The sequence below is a fragment of the Petromyzon marinus genome, chromosome 2 (genome assembly GCF_048934315.1).
Source record: "Petromyzon marinus isolate PM22_M1 ecotype Great Lakes invasive population chromosome 2, UKy_Petmar_22M1.pri1.0, whole genome shotgun sequence".
Taxonomy (NCBI): domain Eukaryota; kingdom Metazoa; phylum Chordata; class Hyperoartia; order Petromyzontiformes; family Petromyzontidae; genus Petromyzon; species Petromyzon marinus.
In genome coordinates, this window is record NC_133668.1 from 11,765,653 (window position 1) to 11,792,204 (window position 26,552).

The 26,552-nt window shown below is 46.8% G+C and overlaps 1 protein-coding gene across 3 annotated transcripts in view; it reads left to right on the forward strand.

Moving 5' to 3' along the window:
* LOC116947383 (unconventional myosin-X-like) overlaps nucleotides 1–24,208 on the forward strand; it is a 56,692-nt gene extending 32,484 nt beyond the window's left edge. For all 3 annotated transcript variants that reach the window (XM_032963057.2, XM_032963047.2, XM_032963066.2), the window contains 2 exons: nucleotides 21,629–21,728; nucleotides 23,042–24,208. In XM_032963057.2, the coding sequence (XP_032818948.2) occupies nucleotides 21,629–21,728; nucleotides 23,042–23,152 (211 nt within the window). In that variant the 3' untranslated portion in view covers nucleotides 23,153–24,208. The remainder of the gene's footprint in view (nucleotides 1–21,628; nucleotides 21,729–23,041) is intronic.
* The last annotated feature ends 2,344 nt before the right edge of the window (nucleotides 24,209–26,552 follow it).

Sequence of the window (26,552 nt, forward strand, 5' to 3'; positions counted from 1 at the left end):
ATTTGCGACACCTGAATGGATTGTAGCGGAGGGTAACAAGATTTCGCCGGTGGCTTCTGCCGTGCACATTGTACGCAACCTTTAAGCAAATTTTCAACGTCCGGGCCCATAGCCGGCCAATAAAAATCCAATTTGAGCACGGCCAGCATTTTTTGCACCCCCAGATGCAACAGACGTTTATGTACGGCCCAAACAACCTCACCACGCAGAGTGGTAGGGACAACAATAGCGTACCGGCGTAATCCACCATCCCAGCAGCCTGCCACGCAGGACAACCAGGGCGACACCACGTGTAGCCGCCTCACTGGCGGCCTCTCTGACTCGCCGGCGTAATTTAAGCAAGGATGCATCTTCCGCCTGCAAGCGCCCCCACACCTCGTAGTCCAACCCGATTACCGCATCCCGCACAGCTGGGATGTCGCCCCACCCGCCCATCATGTCCGCGGTGGACGCAACGAGAGGGGGGGGAGGTTGACTCGGCCGGTCTACAACGACCGGAACCCGAAAAGCATGCACACCTGCCGCCCGCGGGCAATCGCGACAGGGCATCAGCGTTCGTGTGACGAGAACCTTTGCGATACGTAACACGAAACGAAAAATCCTGCAGGATTTCAAGCCAGCGTGACAATTGGCCCAAGGGCTGATCCACACGCAGCGCGTATTGGAGCGCTGCGTGGTCGGAGCGCACCTCAAAATGTCTGCCATACAGATAAGGCCGGTATTGCTGCACGAACACTACAATGGCCAACAATTCCCGGCGCATAACGCAGTACCGCTGCTCGGCCGGAGACAGCACCCTGCTCCCATAAGTGACCATGTGCTCCACGCCGTTGACAACTTGAGATAATACCGTTCCAATACCGGTATTACTGGCGTCTGTATCCAAAACGAACGGTAATGAGAAATCGGGATAACTCAGGGGAGGGGCGAATGGAGCGGAACGCGGCTTCCTCTTCCTCCCCCCAATGACATTTTTGCCCCTTAGCAGTCAAGGCATGGAGAGGCTTAGCAAAGGATGTGAAGCCGGTGACAAATCGGCGATAATACAAAGCAAAGCCGATAAAACTGCGCACCTCGCACGACGAGGTTGGTGTTGGCCACGTGCGGACACACGCCGTCTTCTCCGGGTCCGTAGCGATACCTGATTCGCTCACTATGTGACCCAAATATCGAACCGATTTTTGGAGATGACACTTCTGTGGTTTAAATTTCAGGTCGGCCGCACACATCTTAAAGAAAACAGTCCGCAGGCGATCCAAATGTTCATCGAACTAACGACTGAAGACAATAACGTTGTCCAAATATATCAGGCACAAATCCCACTGGAGGTCCGCTAAAACCAGCTCCATCAGCCTCTGAAATGTGGCCGGCGCGGAGTGGAGGCCCATAGGAAGCTGGTTAAACTTGAACAACCCTTGCGGCGCACGAAAGGCCATCTTGGGCTTGGAAGCCTCATCGAGCGGCAATTGCCAAAATCCCGATAGAAGGTCAAGGGTGGAAAAGAACCGTGCTCCCACCAGGGCGTCCAGGGAATCATCCATATGCGGCAAGGAGTATGCATCTGCTAATGAAAACAAGCACGATCGGGGCACCCCATGGACTGATGGATGGTGAGATGATGTCCGCGGCCATCATCTCATCAACCGCCACACGAACGTGTTCCTTCTCAGCCAGGCTCAAGCGGTAAGGATTTTTCCAAATCGGGGCAGCATCGCCTGTATCAATATGGTGGCTCAAAAGGGGTGTGCAGCCAATATCAAATTTACCTTTACTAAAAATGTCAGAAAATTCACGCAAGAGAGCACGCAGCTTCCCCCTTTGTCCCATAGATAAATCGCCACACTCAGAGCACCGACGAAGCATGTGCCAACACGGTACCCTCCTGGATGACCGTTGTGTCCGGCCCGGCATTAAGAACCTGAATGAAAGGTTCTTGGTCCTGGGAAACCAATGTCTCGGTGTGTGGTGCCTCGCAAGCCCGGCACCACACAGTGACATTCCCAGTCACTACATAATCACCATACTGCAGCCTAAATGTACAGCGCTGCACATAACACTGAACTGTCGATGAGATACTTCTTCATTCTTGCTCTCAAGGTCGCATTAAAGTTACATGGGTACATATCTGACTCGATTTATTCAATTACAAGTAACATTCACAATAATGCAAGTGGCAGGCTTCGTTGTTAACTAGGCCTCATATTTATCATAACAATTTAACGGAATTATAACGGCTTTTACAGCATTATAACGGCAATCCTAACATTATATCAGCATTTCCAGTATTATAAGAACATAAACGAACTTACAGACAATGGTTGTTAAAGTCCCATAATGAACAGATGCACCTGTCTTCACTCAAACGCTGTTTGTGCCTCCATTTTGTATGCTGTGTAATGGCTGACACCCTGCCTCATGGCTTAGAGAATCTTAAATCGTCACTTCCTGGTCACGTGACCAAACTCAACACCATATCAGGAAATTCCTGTGTACGCATACCCCCATACCTGCCATGAGGCAGAACATTTATGTTTTGACTTAAAGCTTTCGTGACTGCAGGAATTCATATTCTTTGGGTCTTTCGGTAAAGTCACGTAGATAGGTTCAAAGAAAATAAGAAAATAACAAAAAACGACGACATTTCGATCACAACACAAGTGGTCGTCATCATGAAAAGAAGAAAAAAGATATACACATTCCTGTTTGTATACGCCCACTTGTGTTGTGATCGAAATGTCGTAGTTTTTTGTTATTTTTTTTTACCTATCTACGTGACTTTACCGAAAGACCCAAAGAATACACATTTATGGGACCTCCTTTGCCAGTACCAAAATATGAGAATAGGGTTTCCCCTTTTTTTCTGGCAACAAAACAGGTGTTAAGATATTCTTAGTTTTTTCGGTAAAGTCACATTGAAGAGAAACAACAAAATATATATAAAACAATAAAAAATTCTCACGACGTTTCGACCATAACTCAAACGGTCATCATCAGGTGTGTTGGTTTGCATAAATGTATTTTTAAACGTGACTTTACCGAAAAAACTAAGAATATGAATTACTGCAGTCACGAAAGCTTTAAATCAGGTGTTAAGATGTTAAAACACCAAACTGAAACCTTTTACAAGGAATCATGTCTGCATTAACCACAATACTTGTGGTCAGAATGCAAAAAAAAACATACTCTGATAATATTGTCGTGAGTCCAACTGGGTCGCAGACGTTGTCTTGGGAGCAACACTATTTATTACACAACATAACGTAACCTACACTCGGGTGTTGAACGCCCATCTAACCACACTACGGCAGAACTAGACACAGTCCCGCGATCCCGGTCCAGACCACGAGCTGGGTCCCTGACCACGTGGCTAGAGGCTTCTTCAACCCGACGTGGATCTTCTTCACCAACTACCGAAGAACCCCGAGCCCCGTTATATCGGCCCGGGCTGGGGCTGGCTCCGCCCCTCGCCCCGCCCACCTTCTAGATCTCTCAAGCTCTTTCCCGAAGGTTCCCGAGAGCTCCTCTATACCACGTGACCACCCAGCGGCCCTGTCCACCGGTGGCCCCCCTCCAATATCATCCGGTCACGTGTCGGCAGGTCAACCAGCGTATCATGCCCCAACGTAGCTGACACTCTCTCTCGGTCCCTCACCGGGAGCCCGCACAACACACTGTACGTGGTGCATCCGCGCTAACTAGCGCTCACCCAAGCCCCGCTAGGGCTGGTACTACGCCCAGTAACCGGGCTGCACAAAATGACAACATATTATCTGCCGTGGCCTCGCAAGACCGGCACCACACAGTGACATTCACAGTCACTACAACACAGTGAGGGAAAAAAGTATTTGATCCCATGCTGATTTTGTACGTTTGCCCACTGACAAAGAAATGATCAGTCTATAATTTTAATGGTAGGTTTATTTGAACAGTGAGAGACAGAATAACAACAAGAAAATGCAGAAAAACACATGTCAAAAATGTTATAAATTGATTTGCATTTTAATGAGGGAAATAAGTATTTGACCCCCACTCAATCAGAACAATTTCTGGCTCCCAGGTGTCTTTTATACAGGTAACGAGCTGAGATTAGGAGCACACTCTTAAAGGGAGTGCTCCTAATATCAGCTTGTTACCTGTATAAAAGACACCTGTCCACAGACGCAATCAATCAATCAGATTCCAAACTCTCCACCATGGCCAAGACTAAAGAGCTCTCCAAGGATGTCAGGGACAAGATTGTAGACCTACACAAGGCTGGAATGGGCTACAAGACCATTGCCAAGCAGCTTGGTGAGAAGGTGACAACAGTTGGTGCGATTATTCGCAAATGGAAGAAACACAAAATAACTGTCAATCTCCCTCGGCCTGGGGCTCCATGCAAGATCTCACCTCGCGGAGTTGCAATGATCATGAGAACGGTGAGGAATCAGCCCAGAACTACACGGGACGATCTTGTCAATGATCTCAAGGCAGCTGAGACCATAGTCACCAAGAAAACAATTGGTAACACACTATGCCGTGAAGGACTGAAATCCTGAAGCACCCGCAAGGTCCCCCTGCTCAAGAAAGCACATATACATGCCCGTCTAAAGTTTGCCAATGAACATCTGAATTATTCAGAGGACAACTGGGTAAAAGTGTTGTGGTCAGATTAGATCAAAATGGAGCTCTTTTGCATCAACTCAACTCGCCGTTTTTGCAGGAGGAGGACTGCTGCCTATGACCCCAGAACACCATCCCCACCGCCAAACATGGAGGTGGAAACATTATGCTTTGGGGGTGTTTTTCTGCTAAGGGGACAGGGCAACTTCATCGCATCAAAGGGACGATGGACGGGGCCATGTACCGTCAAATCTTGGGTGAGAACCTCCTTCCCTCAGCCAGGGCATTGAAAATGGGTCATGGATGGGTATTCCAGCATGACAATGACCCAAAACACACGGCCAAGGCAACAAAGGAGTGGCTCAAGAAGAAGCACATTAAGGTCCTGGAGTGGCCTAGCTAGTCTCCAGACCTTAATCCCATAGAAAATCTGTGGAGGGAGCTGAAGGTTCGAGTTGCCAAACGTCAGCCTCGAAACCTTAATGACTTGGAGAAGATCTGCAAAGAGGAGTGGGACAAAATCCCTCCTGAGATGTGTCCAAACTTGGTGGCCAACTACAAGAAACCTCTGACCTCTGTGATTGCCAACAAGGGTTTTGCCACCAAGTACTAAGTCATGTTTTGCAGAGGGTTCAAATACTTATTTCCCTCATTAAAATGCAAATCGATTCATAACATTTTTGACATGCGTTTTTTGGGATTTTTGTTGTTGTTATTCTGTCTCTCACTGTTCAAATGAACCTACCATTAAAATTATAGACTGATCATTTCTTTGTCAGTGGGCAAACGTACAAAATCAGCAGGGGATCAAATACTTTTTTCCCTCACTGTATATTCATTGTCTTTGAAACTGATTGGTCCACACCAGAGACAGCTTTCTTTGGAGCCTAGTCTGAAATGGTGTTAGACCAGAGGACGCCAAAAGGCGTACAGCACAAAGACAAGCAATATCAGAGTAATGAGAGCTCGGGGTGAGCAGTTACATCATGGGACCTCCTTTGCCAGTACCAAAATACGGTCCAACACCAATATGTCTGGCTGATTAGTGCCCTGTCATGCTCTGTTTACGTGGCCCATGTGAGGTCTCGGCCTAAGTCTTCTGCGTTTAGTCTCTTGGATTATCTTAAAGAAATGTAATACTGTACTTTAATTAGAACATTGTTGCTACAAAGACTTCAAATATATGTCTTTGAATAATTATCAACTTGAACATATGCCTCTTAACAATTGGGCTCTTACTGGCTCAGTTACGAGTGCTGTTTGTTACATTGAGTTAATATTAGAAATGAGAGCTCAAACAAAACTAACAAATAGATCAACTTAGAAAAATGTATTGGATTATGTCTATACAAAAAAATAAATTTCAGACTGATGTCTAAGATAATACATTTTTATTCTGTTCCTTAAATGTACGTTTACTGATTGTCACAAAAACAATCCTGTGCATTGAGGGTTAGAGACCTGATTAAGTTTTGAAAGGCTGTGGTGCGACAGAAACAGATTGTATTGCCCCAGTGTGGTGTTTACATGCCACGGGAGACTGGCGCTATTCGTAAAGAACAAAAATTCCTCCCAAAATGAATGTGCTCGCTTTAGAACTGTCTGGGCGCCAGCTTCCTTTTTTATACCCTGGGTGCATGCCACCAAACACTGTGGCTGAAGTAGAGGTCATCAACCCTTTGCGACGAAGGCACTGTGCCACAGAGACTCGTCATCAACGAAATAAAAAAGTGTACAGTATTTAAACATAGATTTTTGAATAGGCATACATTTTTTGGGGGTTATTTCATTACTGACTTTGAAAAGTTTACAATTTCAGAATAATAATATTTTACAGCCCATTGTCAGTTCACTCAGATTGGTTAGAGAGTAAACAAGTATACATATAGTACATTCTACAGAAAGTAATACAAATTATCTCTCTACTAATAATAATTACAGCCCATTGTCAATCCATTGCTGCTTGAAGGCTTCCCCATGCTGTATCGGTCACAGGGTTGTTTTAACCTGCTTTACCTGGCTGTTGAGTGCTATTTGATGAAGGGCGAACCCTGGGTCAGTTCAGTTATATCACTCACCACTGATGTTAGCCATGGCTGAGAATTGAACTTGGGCTACTCATTTCGTAGCACAGTATGCTAACCACGATGTCACCACTGCCACCTACCATTCCCCCCACCCCCATGAGACATTTCATAAATGTATACGGTATATAATTGTATAAGATTAAGAAGAGCCCTTTAACCTGCATATACGTCCAAGGGTGGAGTAGTGGAGCATTGGCTGACTCACACTGTTCTGTGAACTCGGACAACCCCTCATTCGCTGATGACATTATCTTAACATTGGTCAAGAACTACAGGAAATGATTGAAGAACTTAACAAAGAAGGCCGTGAAGTGGGACTAAATAAAAAATATTAGAAAACAAAAGTGTAGAGCAATTGAAGAATAAAAGTTTTACACGGCCTGGCATAAATACAGCTCTTTGAGATATTCAAACACCAAGTAGACACCTATTACAAGGCATCAAGTCTACATAAATCAGAATCAGAATCAGAAAGGGTTTTATTCGCCATGTAAGTTCACACCGACACGGAATTTACTTTGGCAGGATGGTGCATACATTCAACATATAGGAATCTAAAATCTTAAATAAGTTTTAAACAAGTCTTACTATAATAAGGGTTAAAAGTCTAACACTAAGGGGCTGAAGTATATAAAATTAAATAAATATCGAATATAAAATAGCTTTAAGATATAATTTAAAAATACAAATAGGGAAACATAGTTAATATCAGCAACGTGTCGTTATGTAGATCAAATGTTAAAAACAGTGTTAGCCCTTGGCCTTGTTTAACAGGCCAGCAGCAGATGGGAAGAAACTGTTTTTATGGCGTGAGGTTTTGGTCCTGATGGACCGAAGCCTTCTGCCGGAGGGGAGTAGCTGAAACAGAGAGTGTCCAGGGTGGGAGAAATCGGCCATAATCTTCCTCGCTCGCCTCATAGACCTTGTCGTGTGCAGGTCCTCGAGGGTCGGTAGATTGCAGGCAATTACCTTCTCAGCAGTGTGGATGATACGCTGCAGTCTGCTCTTGTCCTTGGCAGTGGCAGCAGCGTACCAGACGGTTATGGAGGAGGTGAGGATGGATTCAATGATCGCTGTATAGAATTGCACCATCATTGTCTTTGGCAGGTTGAATTTCTTCAGCTGCCGTAGAAAGTACATCCTCTGTTGAGCTTTCTTGGTGAGGGAGCTGATGTTCAATTCCCACTTGAGGTCCCGGGAGAGAATAGTGCCCAGGAAGCGGAAGGACTCTACAATTTTTACTGGGGAGTCTAACAGGGTGATGGGGGTGAGTGGTGCTGTATTCTTCCTGAAGTCCACAACCATCTCAACTGTCTTTAGAGCATTTAGCTCTAAGTTGTTCTGGCTACACCAGGTCACCAGATTGTCAGCTTCCCACCTATAGTCAGACTCATCCCCACCAGAGATCAGCCCAATGAGGGTGGTGTCATCCGCAAACTTCAATAGTTTGACGGACAGATGATTGGAGGTGCAGCTGTTGGTATACAGGGAGAAGAGCAGAGGGGAAAGGACGCAGCCCTGAGGAGTTCCGGTGCTGATGGACCTGGAGCCAGAGACTTGTGTTCCCAGCTTAACGCACTGCTTCCTGTCAGACAGGAAGTCTGTGATCCATTTACAGGTGGTGTATGGCACGTTCAGCTGGAAGAGCTTGTCCTGAAGCAGGGCAGGGATGATGGTGTTGAAGGCAGAGCTGAAGTCCACAAACAGGATCCTGGCGTAGGATGCTGGGGCGTCCAGATGCTGTAGGGTGAAGTGGAGGGCCATGTTAACTGCATCGTCCACAGACCTGTTGGCTCTGTAGGCAAACTGAAGGGGGTCCAGGAGAGGGTCTGTGATGGCTTTGAGGTGTGCCAGGACCAGGCGCTCAAAAGACTTCATTACCACAGATGTAAGGGCGACCGGTCTGTAATCATTTAGTCCTGTTGGCCTTAGCTTTTTGGGCACAGGGATGATGGTGGAGGACTTGAGACAGGCTGGTACATGGCATGTCTCCAGGGAGGTGTTAAAGATGTTGGTGAACACCGGAGACAGCTGGTCAGCGCAGTGCCTGAGGGTGGCTGGAGAGACAGAGTCCGGCCCGGCTGCTTTGCGTGGATTCTGCCTCTTGAAAAGTCTATTAACTTCTCCCTCCTGAAAGGAGATAGTCGTCTCTGTAGTATTGGTGGGGGATGGGGCCTCTTGGGTTGGAAGGGGTGGTTCAGGACAGTCCAATTGTCTTTCAAATCTACAGTAGAACTCGTTCAGGTCGTTGGCTAGGCGGGAGTCGTTAGTGGTGTGGGGGGCTCTGGGTTTGTAGTTGGTGATCTGCCTGAGCCCTCTCCAGACAGAAGCAGCGTCGTTTGTAGAGAACTGGTGTTTTAGTCTCTCTGAGTACAGTCGTTTAGCCTCTCTCACCGCTTTGCTAAACCTGTTCTTCGACTCCTTGAATCTGTCTCTATCTCCACTCCTAAACGCTTCCTCCTTCTCCAACCTCAACCTTCTGAGCTTTGCTGAGAACCAGGGCTTATTGTTGTTAAAGTTCACCCTGGTACGTGTTGGGATACAGCAGTCCTCACAGAAGCTGATGTAGGACGTCACAGCCTCTGTGAGTTCATCTAGACTATTGGTAGCAGTCGTGAACATATCCCAGTCAGTACAGTCTAAGCACGCCCGCAAATCTTCCACAGCCTCACTGGTCCACTGTTTAGATGTCCTCACAGCAGGTTTACAGAACCACAAGTATGTGTGGTTAATAGGTGTGTATTTAGTGTTTGAAGATCTTAACACCTGTATTCATGCCAGAAAGGGTAATGTTTTTTTATCATTCAATACCATATATTAATACTTGAAAAAAGGTCCCATAGATATGTGTACAGTAAGTTGGCTAAACGAAAGAAAAACATTTTTGGAGGGACACAACTGGAGAACACAGCAGAGTGTATATGAAGGAGAATTAATTAAGACAACACATTGAAAATTATAAAGTACAGAGGTGAGGGAGAGGAGGGTGGGGTGCTTTTGGAAAATTCTATCTTATAATAAAGGAAACATACCGATGTGCCTAAAGAAGTGGTTAATTGGTACATATTACCAGCCGTGGAATATGGATCTGGAGCAAGGACATTGACAAAGAAAATGAACAAATATGTGAAAAGTGCACAAAGCAGCATGCTGGAAATAAAACGTAGTAACATAAAGAGGAACTCATGACTGTTGTGAAAAGTAAATAGGCAGGACATATCGCTAGAATAAATGATGGCATATGGACGAGATTGATGATGGAATGGCAAGAACATACCCGAAAGGACTACCGCAGAGATGGAGCTCATGCACAGGAGATGGATTTCTGCATCACATGGCCATAACAGATGGTGATGACACGGGCAGAACTTCAACCATGGATAGAATTTGGCTAATGATTATAATGATGACACATTGTATGGTTCCTCCTATATGAATCTAGTATTTCTAAAATAGCAACACATTTAGAGTTTACATTTTCTGATTTCTACATTTTTCAAGTTATGTATGGAGGCATCGGGCACGGAATGAAATCCTGAATTAATTAATAGTGGAGTGATTGTTTATGTATGACCATATATATGTGAGTGGAGCAGGTGTATTGTACAAAAAGTATAGTGCAATGTTGATTATTGTAAGCATGCTGCGTAATACTCTTTGGTTCTATTCGGTAAAGTCACGTAGGTAAAAAATAAAATGAAACAAAAATAAAATCACGACGTTTTGGCAACAACACAAGTGGCCTTCATCAGGTGAAGGGACCAGACTGTCCAGAAGACAGCGTTGGAGTGAAATCAGCCAAGCCCAGGTCGCGTCCTTTAAGCTGTGTGGGAGGAAACAAAGGCGCCTTGACAAAGGAATTAGCATAAAAATGAGCATGATGTACGTAGGAGGTACATGATGGACCATGATGGACCAGGCGCGGGGGGGACCATGATGGACCAGGCGCGGGGGGAGGAGAGTTTACATAATGTTGGTGTGAAGGGAAATAAGCAGCTCTGAAAGTTTGGGATATCACTACTTGAAAAAATATACTGTACCATTGAACATTAGTTTAATGTTTGGTTTGATTTAGAACATCTTTCCAATGATTGCTTAATTTGAAACCATCCTCTCGGTTGAAATTGTGTCTGTGTTTGTAAATCTGAATTGCCTCGTGGACAAATCTCTGATAATAACCCGTGGGTTTGCAGAGAACCTTGGTATCGGAGAAAACTATATCGTGATCACCCACAGCATTGTAACAGTGATCAGCTACGGCAGAAGAATTCGTTCTGCCATGTTTAAAATCTGATTTGTGCTCGCGAATTCGGTCAGAGACATGTCGTTTCGTCTCCCCAATATAGCAATCACCGCAGGCACAACTCAATTTGTAAACCCCGGGGTACTGTAAATCAGGAATGACATCCTTCACGGATGGGATCAGATCACGAATTTTGTGTACTGTATTGAACCGGACCTGGATCTTGTGTTTGTTTAGAATTTTGGAGATCTTTTTAGTAACGCCTGCTATATATGGTAGTGTGATGGTTTTGATCGGAGTGTCAAGTGGTTGTTTCTGTATGGAGGGAGAAACAGCTTGGCGGATGGTGCGGTCAGAGTATCCGTTCCTCTTGAGGGCCAGATGTACATACTTTAATTCACTGGTCAGGTGGTGTTGGTCCTAAATGCAATGAGCCCTGTGATAAAGATTCATACAATAACACAATCCAGAACCTGCTCAACGATGGAAGTTACTCAAAAATTTAAAATGACCCTACTAATAGCCTAACGATAAAAACCAACAAGATCATCGCAAGTTCGACCCCCCTAATCGAACCAACTAAACGTCCCTCCCTAAAACCTTCTGCTGCAAGACTCCTTAGATTCTATGGTCTTCCCAAGATTCATAAAGAAGGCACCCCACTACGACCCATCGTATCCACGATCAACTCCCCCAAATACAGGCTAGCCCGTTTTCTGTCAGATACCTTGCTGCCTTTCACTGGCAAGACCACCTCGGCAGTACTTAACTCAGCCCAATTGGTCTCTATGGTCAAAGACGTTGTACTGTCCCCTGACGACATCCTTGTCAGCTTCGATGTGGTCTCTCTGTTCACCAAGGTCCCAGTACCTGATACCATTGAAATAATTTAAAATTTGGTCCAACATGGACTAGACCCCGATACACCTGCGCTGGTTAGGCACTGCCTCACCAATACCTACTTTACTTGGAATGGCACCTTCTACAAACAAAATGAGGGTACCCCCATGGGTTCCGCCTTGTCACCAGTGATAGCCAATGTTTTCATGGAGAATTTTGAATCAGACGCCATCCAGACTTCCACCCTCAGACCTTCCCTATGGAAGAGATATGTAGACGACACTTTCGTCATTTTGGCCACATGGCCTCCCAGCTTTGAACCTTTTCCTAGACCACATCAATTCCAGACACCCCGCCATCAAATTCACCATGGAAGTGGAGAAAGATGGCAAGCTGCCATTCTTGGATGTTCTGTTTGAGAGGAGACCTGATGGCTCATTGGGACATTCTGTCTACAGGAAACCCACCCACACAGATTCCTACTTGAAACCTGATTCCCACCACCACCCGACCCAAAATAATTCTCTCATCAAAACGTTATACCACAGGGCACATTGCATTTCGGACCAACACCACCTGACCAGTGAATTAAAACATGTACATCTGGCCCTCAAGAGGAACGGATACTCTGACCGTACCATCCGCCAAGCTGTTTCTCCCTCCATACAGAAACAACCACTTGACACTCCGATCAAAACCATCACACTACCATATATAGCAGGCGTTACTAAAAAGATCTCCAAAATTCTAAACAAGCACAAGATCCTGGTCCGGTTCAATACAGTACACAAAATTCGTGATCTGATCCCATCCGTAAAGGATGTCATTCCTGATTTACAGTACCCCGGGGTTTACAAATTGAGTTGTACCTGCGGTGATTGCTATATTGGGGAGACGAAACGACATGTGTCTGACCGAATTCGCGAGCACAAATCAGATTTGAAACACGGCAGAACAAATTCTTCTGCCGTAGCTGATCACTGTTACAACGCTGTGGGTGATCACGATATAGTTTTCTCCGATACCAAGGTTCTCTGCAAACCCACGGGTTATTATCAGAGATTTGTCCACGAGGCAATTCAGATTTACAAACACAGACACAATTTTAACCGAGAGGATGGTTTCAAATTAAGCCATCATTGGAAAGATGTTTTAAATCAAACCAAATATTAAACTAATTTTCAATGGTACAGTATATTTTTTCAAGTAGTGATATCCCAAACCTTCAGAGCTGCTTATTTCCCTTCACACCAACATTATGTAAACTCTCCTCACCCCACGCCTGGTCCATCATGGTCCCCCCCACGCCTGGTCCATCATGGTCCATCATGTACCTTCTACGTACATCATGCTCATTGTTATGCTAATTCCTTTGTCAAGGCGCCTTTGTTTCCTTCCACACAGCTTAAAGGACGTGACCTGGGCTTGGCTGATTTCACTCCAATTCTGTCTTCTGGACAGTCCGGTCCCTTCACCTGATGAAGGCCACTTGTGTGGCCGAAACGTCGTGATTTTATTTTTATTGTTTTATTTTATTTTTTACCTACGTGACTGAATAGAACCAAAGAGTATGGATCCTTGCAGTCACGAAAGCTTCAAATCTATAAATGCTGCGTAATGTTGTGGCTGTACCTTAGTTAGATTATTTGGCACATGTGTAGCGACATAAATGGTGTCACTATGGTGTAGCGACAGTACCGGGTAAGGAGTGGTACTGTATATGCAGAGCCTCTCTCTAACACTAGAGGGAGTATGCCATGGAAGGGCTCGAGTCAGGTCATGGTCCCGGTAGGAAGTGAGAGAGAGAGGCCGGGTGAGAACATAACAGTCTGGGTGAACCCGAGAGGGCACGTGACCGGATGAGGTGGTAAAGAGGACCAAAGAGGAGGTGAGAGGGACACGTCGTGATGTGGGCCCCAAGTCTCCGAGAAGGATCTGGAAGGGGGCGTGGCCAAGAGTGGAGCCTGGCCACGCCGCAGCCCATAAAGGCCGAGTCCCGACAGTGATAGGGGCTGTTCATTTCTGTCAGATACCTTGCTGCCTTTCACTAGCAAGACCACCTCGGCAGTACTTAACTCAGCCCAATTGGTCTCTATGGTCAAAGACGTTGTGCTGTCCCCTGACGATATCCTTGGCAGCTTCGATGTGGTCTCTCTGTTCACCAAGGTCCTAGTACCTGATACCATTGAAATAATTGAAAATTTGGTCCATCCGGTTTTCGCGCACGTGGACCAGGCAGCGTGCTAGCTGTCCTGGTCCGATTAGTAGTTATCCCGTCAAATATGTATATAGTCAGCCGTGGTGGTCACCACCCTAAGTCATTATCCTGCGAATATTAAAAGTTACCCCGTAGTATTAGTTAATAAACGTGTTGCCTCCAAGATCAAGTGTGCGCCTCAATTTAACCCACTACACATGTAAAACGTTACGAGAAGATTTGAAGTCAAACACTGTCCCAATTATTCTACATTTGTTTCTATACCTCTCCATCAGGGGTCGGCAACCAGCAGCTCCAGATCCATATGCAGCTCTTTAAAGATATGCAGCTCTTTAAAGATTGCATTGCAGCTTTTGAAATATTTAGGTTTTTTGACTGAATTCGAATAAATGGCTCTTCTTGTTATTTTGGTTTCCGACCCGTGCTTTACATGTGTAGTGAGTCATTCAGAGACACGAGTAGTAGGAGGCACTTTATTTATTATAGCCTTCACAGTTACCAGGAGTAACTACACTATGGTCAGGACAGCCAACAGGCTGCCTGACTAACAACGCCGAGGAGGTGAAGACGAAGACTCCAGCAGCAAACAACAGCCCCAAATCTTTGCTCGGGGTCCCCTTTTATCCACCCAGCGCGGCCTCGCTCCGCCTTCGGCCACGCCCCCCTTCTAGAACCCACTAGAGGTTTCCGGGCTTTACCTCACTTACCCCCTCTATCACCTTTACCCCACCGCCCTTTCACATGCTTACCACATGACCTGCTGGCAGACAGGGCTGCTACAACTCCAGATCCCCTTCTCTGCCAGCAACCAGCGCTATGCGCCATAGTGACCCATTCCATGTCACTACATCACCGCCCCTGTGCAAAAAAACCAGCCGTCCCGGCTGACCTCTATACCTCGTGTAGCAGGACAACGAACACAACAATGACAACCATTATACCACCCGAGAATGGAATAACAAAGAACAATAAATAACCAGAACAGATAACAAGCACGAACACACAACAATAACCCGGCCACCAGGGATACAACAATACCCAACGACCATCAGCATGCCGCAGCCCACGAGTAAAGGAAGGACCTCAAGTCAACCGACAACCACAGCCCGGCTCACGTCTGCGACTACCCACCAGACGGCATTGGAATAACTAGAACAATGGGAAGGGGCGGGTTATTTAAACCGAACAGTTTTGGAATGGGTCCTCATTGCCGGGCCCCCGGGCGGGGCAAGAATGGGTTTCCTGGGCACTACGGGGATGACTTGTAAATGGCCTAATGGGCGCGGCCCCTCCCGGGAAGAAGATGATGGGTAAGAAGAAGAAGAAATGGATGGCGGCCATTCTGTCATCCCTTGTTCGTCTTGTGGACGGCGTCGCCAATGGGTCCACGGGTGTCAGGCGCTGGGATCCTGTAGGCAAAAGTACGGAGTCCCATTGAGGTACGCCCGGGCTCAACTGACACATCAGACACCCAGCCGTCAATTAGTGAGGATGAAGCGACATCACAAGGTGGGAAATAGGGTTTCAGCCGTGACGGGTGCACATACCAACGCCTGCGACCGACCTGAATTCATACACACTGTAGCCTCCTGACCTCAATCACCTCAACCGGGCCCTGCCATTGCTTGTGCAATTTAGGGGATGTGTCCAGGGGCACCTGGGGGCAATGCAGCCACGCCTTGTCCCCAGTGTTCTATGGGTTTCCGGATCCACGGAGTCCCGCAAGCTTTTCATTGCTGGCTTGCCGTTTGGCCGAATTACCCCCGTGCTTCCATCAGCCGCCTGATTGTAAGCTGCATGGCCATGAGCACAGTGGCCTTCTTTTTGCCCGGATACATGTTCAACTGAGCCTCCATGGGGGGGATCACATTCCCTCTCATGCATAAGGAAAAAGGGGGAGAACCCAGTTGAGGCATGAGGGGCCATTCTGTACGCGGTGAGAACACCCTGAACATGCAAATCCCAATCAGTCTGCGCCTCGTTGACCTGTTGACACAGCATGGACATAAGAGTCCTGTGCAAGCGCTCCACCATCCCGTTAGTCTGGGGATGGTAGGGTGACGTGTGGATCTTTTTAGTACCCAGAGAGTCGCAAACCTCCTTTAATCATTTGGAAGAAAAATTCTGACCTTGGTCTGTAAGGAGACATTCCGGGGCTCCCTTATCTAAAACATAGCCGTGTAAGAATGCGTCAGTAATGGACACGTCCAACTGATCCAGCAAAGGCCATGCCACCGGCCACCAGGACAGGTACTCCACCCCGACAAGCAAAAATTTGTTTCCCCTCGGAGTGGTGGGAAATGGCCCGAGGATGTCGAGTGCAACGAGCTCATTAACACGGGATACCTCGATGGATTACAACGGTGGCTGGGCCTGCTTCAGCAGGGGCTTTCGGCGAGCGCACTCAACACAACCCATAAGCATGTTATGGACATCCTCGGACATCAACCTCACATGGACAGCCCGCGTAACTATACCCCGCAGAGCAGTTGGCATGATGATGCAGTTACACTGCACCTCCTCATCCCACCTCATCAGCAACTCATCACGGAGGACCACAAGGGACATTCCCGGTGGCCCCTTTCTACCACCCTTCATTCTGACGCGACACCACAATTTTAACAGGGAGGTTTCTTCCACTTCAAAGCGTCCCCATTACGCGTGCGTGAGACCAATCGTGTTATCGCTGGGAACGGTTGCTGCGGGTGGTGACACGTCAACCGACGCCATGACGGTGCACGGCAATCCTGCAACCGCAGGTTTACAATGGCAGGCACCCATCAAGCATGCAAATTGGCTCTTTGGCGGCAATTGCGACAGCGTGTCTATATTACAGTGGCATGTACCTTTCCTGTAGGTGACCATAAAGGAATAATGTTGTAAAATTTCCAACCAGCGGGAGAACTGGCCGGACGGCTGGTCAACCCGCAGCGCATATTGAAGAGCTGCGTGATCTGTGCATACAACAAACTGTCTACCGTAAAGGTACGGATGGTACTGTTGTACGAAATTTACAATAGCCAATAATTCGTGGCGCATCAAACAATAACGCTTCTCTGCGGGGGACAATACACGGCTCCCGTAAGCAACGACCCTCTCTATCCCGTTCACCACCTGTGATAGCACAGCGCTGATTCCGGTCTCACTGGCGTCTGTGTCTAGCACAAACGGTAAAGAAAAATCAGGGTATCCTCCTCCTCCCCCTACCGAAATCTTTGGCCTTTTTTGGTGATAGCGTGGAGCGGTTTTTCGATTGTTGCAAACTTGGGCACAAAGCGGCGGTAATATGATGCGAACCCGACAAAACTGCGAACTTCACCCACCGACGTGGGGGTTGGCCATGTGTGCACACACGCAGTTTTGTCAAGGTCCGTGGCTATCCTGGACTCACTGACAATGTGACCCAAGTAGCGAACCGATGTCTGCAAGAGATGACACTTCTGTGGTTTAAACTTAAGATTGGCCGCCCGCACTTTGACAAACACCTGGAACGTGCGTCCGAAGACGATCACATTGTCCAACCACGAGTCCCATTGGAGGCCTGCTAAAACCAGCTCCATAAGTCGCTGGAACGTAGCCGGAGCTGAGTGGAGTCCCATCGGGAGACAATTCAACTGAAACAGACCTTGAGGTGTTCGGAACGCAGTTTTTGGTTTGGAGCTCTGATCTAGAGGAAACTGCCAAAACCCTGACAACAAGTCGAGGGTGGGGAAAAACCGCGCACCTGACAGGGCGTCCAATGAATCGTCCATCCGTGCCACGGAGGCTTTGTTCAATTTGCGGAAATCTACGCAAAACCACAGACTCCCATCTCACGTTTTAACAAGAACAATGGGAGCTCCCCACGGACTGGTGGAAGGGGAAATGATATCAGCGGCCAACATCTCGTCGACCGCCAGGTGAACTTTGTCCTTCTCCTTGGGACTGAGTCTGTATGAATTCTGGCGTATAGGAACAGCGTTACCCATATTAATGTGGTGCTGCATCAGGGATGTGCGGCCAATGTCGTATTTACTCTGATTAAAAATGTCCTAAAATTCCCGGAACAGTGCACACAACTCGCCCCGCTGCTCGCCAGATAAATCAGAATTCTCGGAATACAGCACATCCATCCAAGACTCATCTGGCTCGCCTTCCCGCTCCACCATGGCCACGACCTCTGTGGTCACATCGCCGGCCTCCCCGCAACATGCGGCCATCGCGTAGGCCAGAACCATACCTGCCTGGATAACCGCAGCACCCAGGCCGACTATCAACATCTGCAGGAAGGGTACTATCTTCTGGGCCCCCACCAGCGCGAGACCTCGAACCGCTCTGTTTGAAGGGGTTAAAAGAATCCCTCCCGCGGTGTCTTTGTGATCAAGCTGCTTCCGCAGCCGCAAGGCCACCAGCATCTGAGCACCGGGAGGGACCGTGATGGTCTCCCTCACGAGGGCCTGAACTGTGGCGTTGGCCCTTCGCAAGCGAGTCGGGGATGTTAAAAATGCCAATCAACGCCCCGGCGGTAGCTCAATACACCCCTGGTCCACCAGAATCTTAAGGGGCATCCTTCCCAGAAAATCAGTCCCCAACAGACAAGGCACAGCCAACGTCTTTGAGACTAACACTGGGCCCATCAATTCAATATCCCCGATACATACTGTGGCCAATATTTGTCCCACAATACCCAAACTCCCACCATTAGCGGAAACACACGACCTACCCACCGGACTAAGACAACACTATTTCGATGGCAAACAGCTATAAATAAATTCCAAAATAATGCTAGCGGATGCTCCTGTGTCGACACCTTGTACAAATACAACAACCGTGGATAATCCCGCCGCCGCCACGATACGGTGCGCCAACGCGGTCCACTGCCCCGGACTCCGCGGCCATCCGCCACCCGCCAAAGTGCGACATTCCCACGCCGCGACACGACGAGAAGTAGCGGTGTGTGAACACGACATGGTCTGAGATGAAGATGCGTGAAGTGACTGTGTCGGCCGGGTATGTAATGCATCGCGACTTGCCTTTGGGCCCGGAGAAGCGGAGGTCGGCAGGGCTGAAGACGGCAAAGGCGGGGAGAATGGTCCAGGATCAGCATGGCATCCTTTGGAGATGTAGCCCTGCAGGCCACATTTAAAACAAGTGACGGGGGGCCTCCACGGTGGAGAAGGGGGGTCCTGCTCTGCCGTTCCCTCTACCGTCGCCATCCTGCACCGACTCTCCCGTGTGGACTCCAGACGAGCGAAGCGCAGGCTTGAGCAGGCTCCTGACGCTCCAGTTCATCCTCCTCCGAAAATACCGTGCAGGCGGCCATCCCGGTTCGCCGTTGCAGGTTGAAGTGGGCCTGGATGCAACGGGCTACCTTAAGCGAAGTCAGGTCATCTTCCTCCGTGGCAGGTAGCCAGCGACAGCAGTCTCTCCAGCACCAGGGAGGCCAGCGCTGCCTCCTCCATCTTCGGATATGCAGCGTGGGCCAGTGACAGCAGCGTGCTGCGAAAGGCGAGGGGCGTTTCGGTCTCCCCCTGTCTTTGCATCACGAACTTCCGCCACGCGTTGCTTGAGGCAGTGTCGCCCTGTCCGCTGGGTGAATGGCATCGAACGCCACCAAGGCATTGTCGTCCAGGGTGGTGGGAAGAGCCCGCAGCGCCTCCGCGTCGGACCATCCCGCGAGGGCGCAAGTAGCAGCGAACCAGCGCTGGAAGGCTGTCCAGTCGCCCCCCGCAACCACAAACTCCTTCACGAATGGCAGCCGCTTCTTGAGGGAAAGCACCTCCGGACGGGACGCTGACGGCAGGTCGAATTTGGTGGGAATCGATTCCTGCCCAATTGACAAAATGGCGGCCAAATTTGGCGCCCCGCTCCCGGACGGTAAAATTTGTGGCCGCTTCCCACGCATGCTGTAAAGCTGCCCGCTCGATGCGCTTCTTCCTCTGACACCTCCACTCCAAAATGCGCAACCAGCTCCTCCACCACGGAAAGCAAAGCGTTGCATGCGCGCCATCCTTCTCCAGTCGGCGGCAGCGAGGAGTCGCCGTCCCTCGCACGCTGCTCTGCCGGGATCGCCTCTTCAGGACCAATCTCCGGGGTCCTGGATTTCAGGGCCGTCAGGGGAATCACTTCGCCGTCATCCTCTTCGCCCAAGGACCCAACGGTAGGAGCCTTCTTCTTTGTTAACTTTGACATTTTATACATTTTAAAAAATTACATATATATGTAAAAAATATATATTTAACACTTCCGACTCCAAATGTAGTGAGTCACGCAGAGACACTAGTAGTAGGAGGCACTCTATTATAGCCTTCACAGGTACAAGGAGTAACTACACTATGGTCAGGACAGCTAACAGGCTGCCTGACTAACAACGCCGAGGAGGTGAAGACGGTGACGAAGACTCCAGCAGCATGACGGGTTCCACTCCAAACAACAGCCCCGAACCTTCGCTCGGGGTCCCCTTTTATCCACCCAGCGCGGCCTCGCTCCGCCTTCGGCCACGCCCCCCTTCTAGAACCCACTAGAAGGTTTCCGGGCTTTACTTCACATACCCCCTCTATCACCTTTGCCCCACATCCCTTTCTCCGGCTTATCACATGACCTGCTGGCAGACAGGGCTGCTACAACCGCGGATCCCCTTCTCTGCCAGCAACCCGTGCTATGCACCATAGTGACCCATTCCATGTCACTACTCATGCACTCTGCTATTTTCATAGGTTTCCTGTGCTTGCCATGGAAAGTGTGAAGTTACTGCTCTTCTTCATTTCTTCTAGACTCTGTACTTTTCTGAGACCGATTGACCACTCCAGTGTAATAGAGATCACCCGATCCTCAATTCGTTAACGTTACTTGCAGCTCTGCCAGACATCCTTCTGCTTAAATGGCACAAAAAGTTGGTTTGCTAAACCCTAGGCACTGTTTACGTGAAAACAGGCAGGAAATCTGTTGAGATGCTCTGAGAGCCCCTTCGACCAGCATTTGGTAGCTCCATTGAAGAGCCGATGATCTGGCGGTGTGCCAGGCTTGCTGGCAACATGCCCATAGCTGCCCTCACAGGAAACACTATATTACGGTTTGCGTGACAGTGTTGTAGCAAGTGCCCCTCCCCTCACACTCCACCCACAACCCATCGCAATGTCCCCTTACACCTTGCTCCCAAACTAAAAGTAGGAAAATGTGCAGGACTTCTACTTTATCCAGCAGGCAGGCAGGAAGCTGCCTGGTTCTAGCAGTGATTTGTGCGGCTGCAATTCAGATCTTCTATGATTTCACGTGATTGATACCTTATTACCTGTCACCTCGGGTTAGCAGGAGTTAAAATACATATTTAATGGGCTTGTCGTGTAACTGAGTCGGCGTGTTTCGAAATGCTCATGCCGCTGCATGTTTGTGTGTGCAGTGCATACGTGCTTCTGCAGCGTACACAGAAATAACAAAAGATAACATTTCCCTGCCCGACGCATGTCCACTCACATAATTCACGGCCAAGTTATTTGACCTTGCCAAGGGAAGGGCGCCACTGAAAGATTTGTTTTCCATGTGTATACGACGTGCATCCTTGTGCATAGTTGCATGTAAACCTGTTGGCTGCAAATACACGATTGGTTACTCGTTGGTTCAAACAGCCTGTTGAGTGAAAGCATGTGAATTGTCGCTTAGATCTGGGTTTGTTTGGGAGCTGTTTGGAGACAAAGCATCCGGCAGAGGGGAGACCCTGAGGCCATCCCAACGCAAGCCCACCCTCCTCTCTCAATTCAAGGTACACAGCAGAAAAGTGCATGCACACATCCATCCTCGTACACACGTGTATGCAAACAATAAATCATAAAACTTGCACTCCGTTCCCATTTACAATAACCGGACAGTATTAGCATGCACAACAACTCACAAAATGCCAAAAATGTAACTGTAAATAAAAAAAAATCCTCGCTGTTTTCGACGCTTAAAACATTTGGCCCTCTATTACAGTATGTAACGGTCACCTCAAAGTCTCCACAGACACGAACAAACCACTTGTACAGTTATATAACCACAGGCCTGCCTTTTCATCTCTAAAGTGGCAGTGGTGTCTGTTACATGGACTGGTATGGTCTGTTGCATACCAGTAGGCACTTGCACCCGCCATCAGTGCAGGCACGCACACACTAATAATGTCCACTTATGCAACAGTGAGACGCGTCATTGGCTGCCTAGTGGATAGAACACTGTCACAAGTCCACCCTGATTAATATGGTGGGTATGTAAATCATCTGTCAGTGGACACTAGCAATTCCGTTATGTCAGTCGAAAGAGTAGGTCATTGTGTGCTGGCATCATGGTCCAAATGTTACAAATTTGAAAAAATACCTGAAAATTACTCAATTGGAATATACATAACAATCATCACCACCCTCCTGGAAAATAGTCATGAGGCTCAGAGAGGTTTTCCTAGGTAAACAAGCATAACAATAAAACAAAAATATTACTGTTTTTAATTCATACGATAATATATTTCATAGGTTAATACTGGTAAAGGGGAACATGTTGATATTGAAACATCATCACGAACCCCCAGTGGACAGATGATCAGTGTCTGTGCTGAAATTAAGCAACAAAATTCAGTTTATTTGCTTTGAGTGCATTAGTTATTCTTGGTGTAGGGGTATTTTGTTATTTAAAAAAATATATTTCTGATTTGGGCCAACATTTTTTATGAAAGCATCTGTTGCAAATGTGTATTCAAAATAGAAGTATAACATTCGGCAGCACATATTAAGTTGGTTAAAATGGGCTTTTATAGCATGAAAAAGAGCATAGTGTCTTCCTTACATAGATTCCCTATTGTTTTAAGGTCATTTTGTATACACCATATTTGTTGTTATAAGGTCAACTTCTAAGCAATAATAACTGTCCAATAATTGTCCCAAAGGTATGCATAACTACACTCGTACCACTGTGGAAGGCACATGCAGAACATATTTTTAACCTTCTTGCAATTTAGCGTCGTGTTTACGGTAAGCAGCAGCTCAAGAACCATTCTTTACAGGGTGGTGACTGTGCTGCTGCTGTTGTTGTTGCTGTCTGTGCCCACAGGATTCTCTGAGTGCCCTCATGGTCATGCTCAGCTCTGTGCACCCATTCTTTATACGATGCATCAAGCCCAACCGCCACAAGGCAAGTACTTTGGCCTTGCGCCAGACGTGATACACCATTTTCCTTTGCAAATTACATCATCAGGCATGTTCTGTGCACTGCTGGATGAAGGCCTCTCCACACAGTTACCGTTCTCCATGCTCTACGATGCCACAATCCATCTCACTATTTCACTCGATCTGATCTCATCACCTTGTCTCTTTAGCCGTTTTCTCTCAGGCACGTTCCCTCCTTTTTGCTGCCATTCTCTCAAAAAAGCCATCATCTCTTCCAATGATATGTCATGCCCAAACCCACTTAATTTCCATGACGGTTAAGTCTCTCATTTGTGTTTGTTCAGAGTCCATGTTTCTGAACCATACATATGTATTAGCAGGTAATATGCATGAATGCCAGATGTCACTCCTAGATAGAGGAAACCACTGGCCTAAATGGAAAAACAGTGGATATATTATATATTAAAAAGCAGGCCCAGCTGTTGGATCAAAATTAGTGAACCTATTTATTAAATGTTTATGCAGAAATGAAATACTTCAGCCATTTTTCTATCCAAAATGGCAGACATAAATTATGTGAAGAATTAAAGACCCGTTAGTCTCTTGTCACACATATACAGTGAGGGAAAAAAGTATTTGATCCCCTGCTGATTTTGTACGTTTGGCCACTGACAAAGAAATGATCAGTCTATATTTTTTATGGTAGGTTTATTTGAACAGTGAGAGACAGAATAACAAAAAAAATCCAGAAAACGCATGTCAAAAATGTTATAAATTGATTTACATTTTAATGAGGGAAATAAGTATTTTACCCCCTCTCAATCATAAAGATTTCTGGCTCCCAGGTGTTTTTTATACAGGAAACGAGCTGAGATTAGGAGCACACTCTTAAAGGGAGTGCTCATAATCTCAGCTTGTTACCTGTATAAAAGACACCTGTCCACAGAAGCAATCAATCAATCAGATTCCAAACTCTCCACCATGGCCAAGACCAAAGAGCTCTCCAAGGATGTCAGGGACAAGATTGTAGACCTACACAAGGCTGGAATGGGCTACAAGACCATTGCCAATCAGCTTGGTGAGAAGGTGACAACAGTTGGTGCTATTATTCGCAAATGGAAGAAGCACAAAAGGACTGTCAATCTCCCTCGGCCTGTGGCTCCATGCAAGATCTCACCTCGTGGAATTGCAATGATCATGAGAACGGTGAGGAATCAGCCCAGAACTACACGGGAAGATCTTGTTAATGATCTCAAGGCACCTGGGACCATAGTCACCAAGAAAACAATTGGTAACACACTACGCCGTGAAGGACTGAAATCCTGCAGCGCCCACAAGGTCCCCCTGCTCAAGAAAGCACATATACATGCCCGTCTGAAGTTTGCCAATGAACATCTGAATGATTCAGAGGACAACTGGGTGAAAGTGTTGTGGTCAGATGAGACCAAAATGGAGCTCTTTGGCATCAACTCAACTCGCCGTGTTTGGAGGAGGAAGAATGCTGCCTATGACCCCAAGAACACCATCCTCACCATCAAACATGGAGGTGGAAACATTATGTTTTGGGGGTGTTTTTCTGCTAAGGGGACAGGACAACTTCACCGCATCAAAGGGACGATGGACGGGGCCATGTACCGTCAAATCTTGGGTGAGAACCTCCTTCCCTCAGCCAGGGCATTGAAAATGGGTCGTGGATGGGTATTCCAGCATCACAATGACCCAAAACACACGGCCAAGGCAACAAAGGAGTGACTCAAGAAGAAGCACATTAAGGTCCTGGAGTGGCCTAGCCAGTCTCCAGACCTTAATCCCATAGAAAATCTGTGGAGGGAGCTGAAGGTTCCAGTTGCCAAACGTCAGCCTCGAAACCTTAATAACTTGGAGAAGATCTGCAAAGAGGAGTGGGACAAAATCCTTCCTGAGATGTGTGCAAACCTGGTGGCCAACTACAAGAAACGTCTGACCTCTGTGATTGCCAACAAGGGTTTTGCCACCAAGTACTAAGTCATGTTTTGCAAAGGGGTCAAATACTTATTTCCCTCATTAAAATGCAAATCAATTCATAACATTTTTGACATGCGTTTTTCTGGATTTTTTGTTGTTATTCTGTCTCTCACTGTTCAAATAAAGCTACCATTAAAAATGATAGACTGATCATTTCTTTGTCAGTGGGCAAACATACAAAATCAGCAGAGGATCAAATACTTTTTTCCCTCACTGTATGTCAATGGTTCATGAACATTGTAGAGAATAGAATAATGGACAATCTAAAGTCAAAATAAGATTCTCTAATAGTCAAATTTACATAAAATGCCATTATGAATAGCTTATATAAGCTATGGAACAGTTCCACTGAGATTAGATTGTGTGCAAAGAGTAACAAAACATAAATCAGAATAGGAGCCAGCCAATTATATATGATTTCACTAAGGCTATTCACAGTGATATGAGAAGATATTTTCTCAAAATTTTATTTTAGAAATAAAGGCATATGAAGATAAATGATGAAATTATTAACCATCTCAGATTCACTGACAACAATCATTATAACAGCCGATGCTAATTATCTACGAAAAAATATTTAAGAATTTAAAGAAGGCTACAGAGTGGGGCTATACATAAACATGAGAAAAAAACAAAGTCGTATAGAATAGTTCTGAACAACACAAAACATTTTGTTATAGGGACACAACTGGAAAATACAACAGCACATGTACATGTAGGGTACATTTTTGGAGATGAACCGGGATCAAACTATTGAATAAAGACAATTTCAGAAGTACTGTACAGAAAATAAACACGCTTCCCTCAGGCCCATTTCTTCCTTGGTGAGTCTCCAGTGTCCATAACTCGGTGAGTCTCCAGTGTCCATAACTCGGTGAGTCTCCAGTGTCCATAACTCGGCGAGTCTCCAGTGTCCATAACTCGGCGAGTCTCCAGTGTCCATAACTCGGCGAGTCTCCAGTGTCCATAACTCGGCGAGTCTCCAGTGTCCATAACTCGGTGAGTCTCCATTGTACATAACTCGGTGAGTCTCCAGTGTCCATAACTCGGTGAGTCTCCAGTGTCCATAACTCGGTGAGTCTCCAGTGTCCATAACTCAGGGGTCCACAGGAGAAAGGGGATGGACTGTTTAGAGACTGAGTCGTATACTTAAAATAACCTTGATAATTTGTCACGGTGAGGTAAATAAATTCAGTGTGCTCTTTTCATGTCCCAATGCTAATCAGTACAGGAATGTTTACATTTCGTGGAATATTTTAAGGATCAATTTGTGTATCTTATCAGTGTTAGCATATGTGAATGAGATGGTTGGCCACCCTCTTTAATAAAGAGAAACCCCTTATTAATAGCTTCAATAGGTTAAATGGTATTCTTTGGGTCTTTCGGTAAAGTAACGTAGATAGGTAAAAAATATATATATAACAAAAAACTACAACGTTTAGATCGCAACA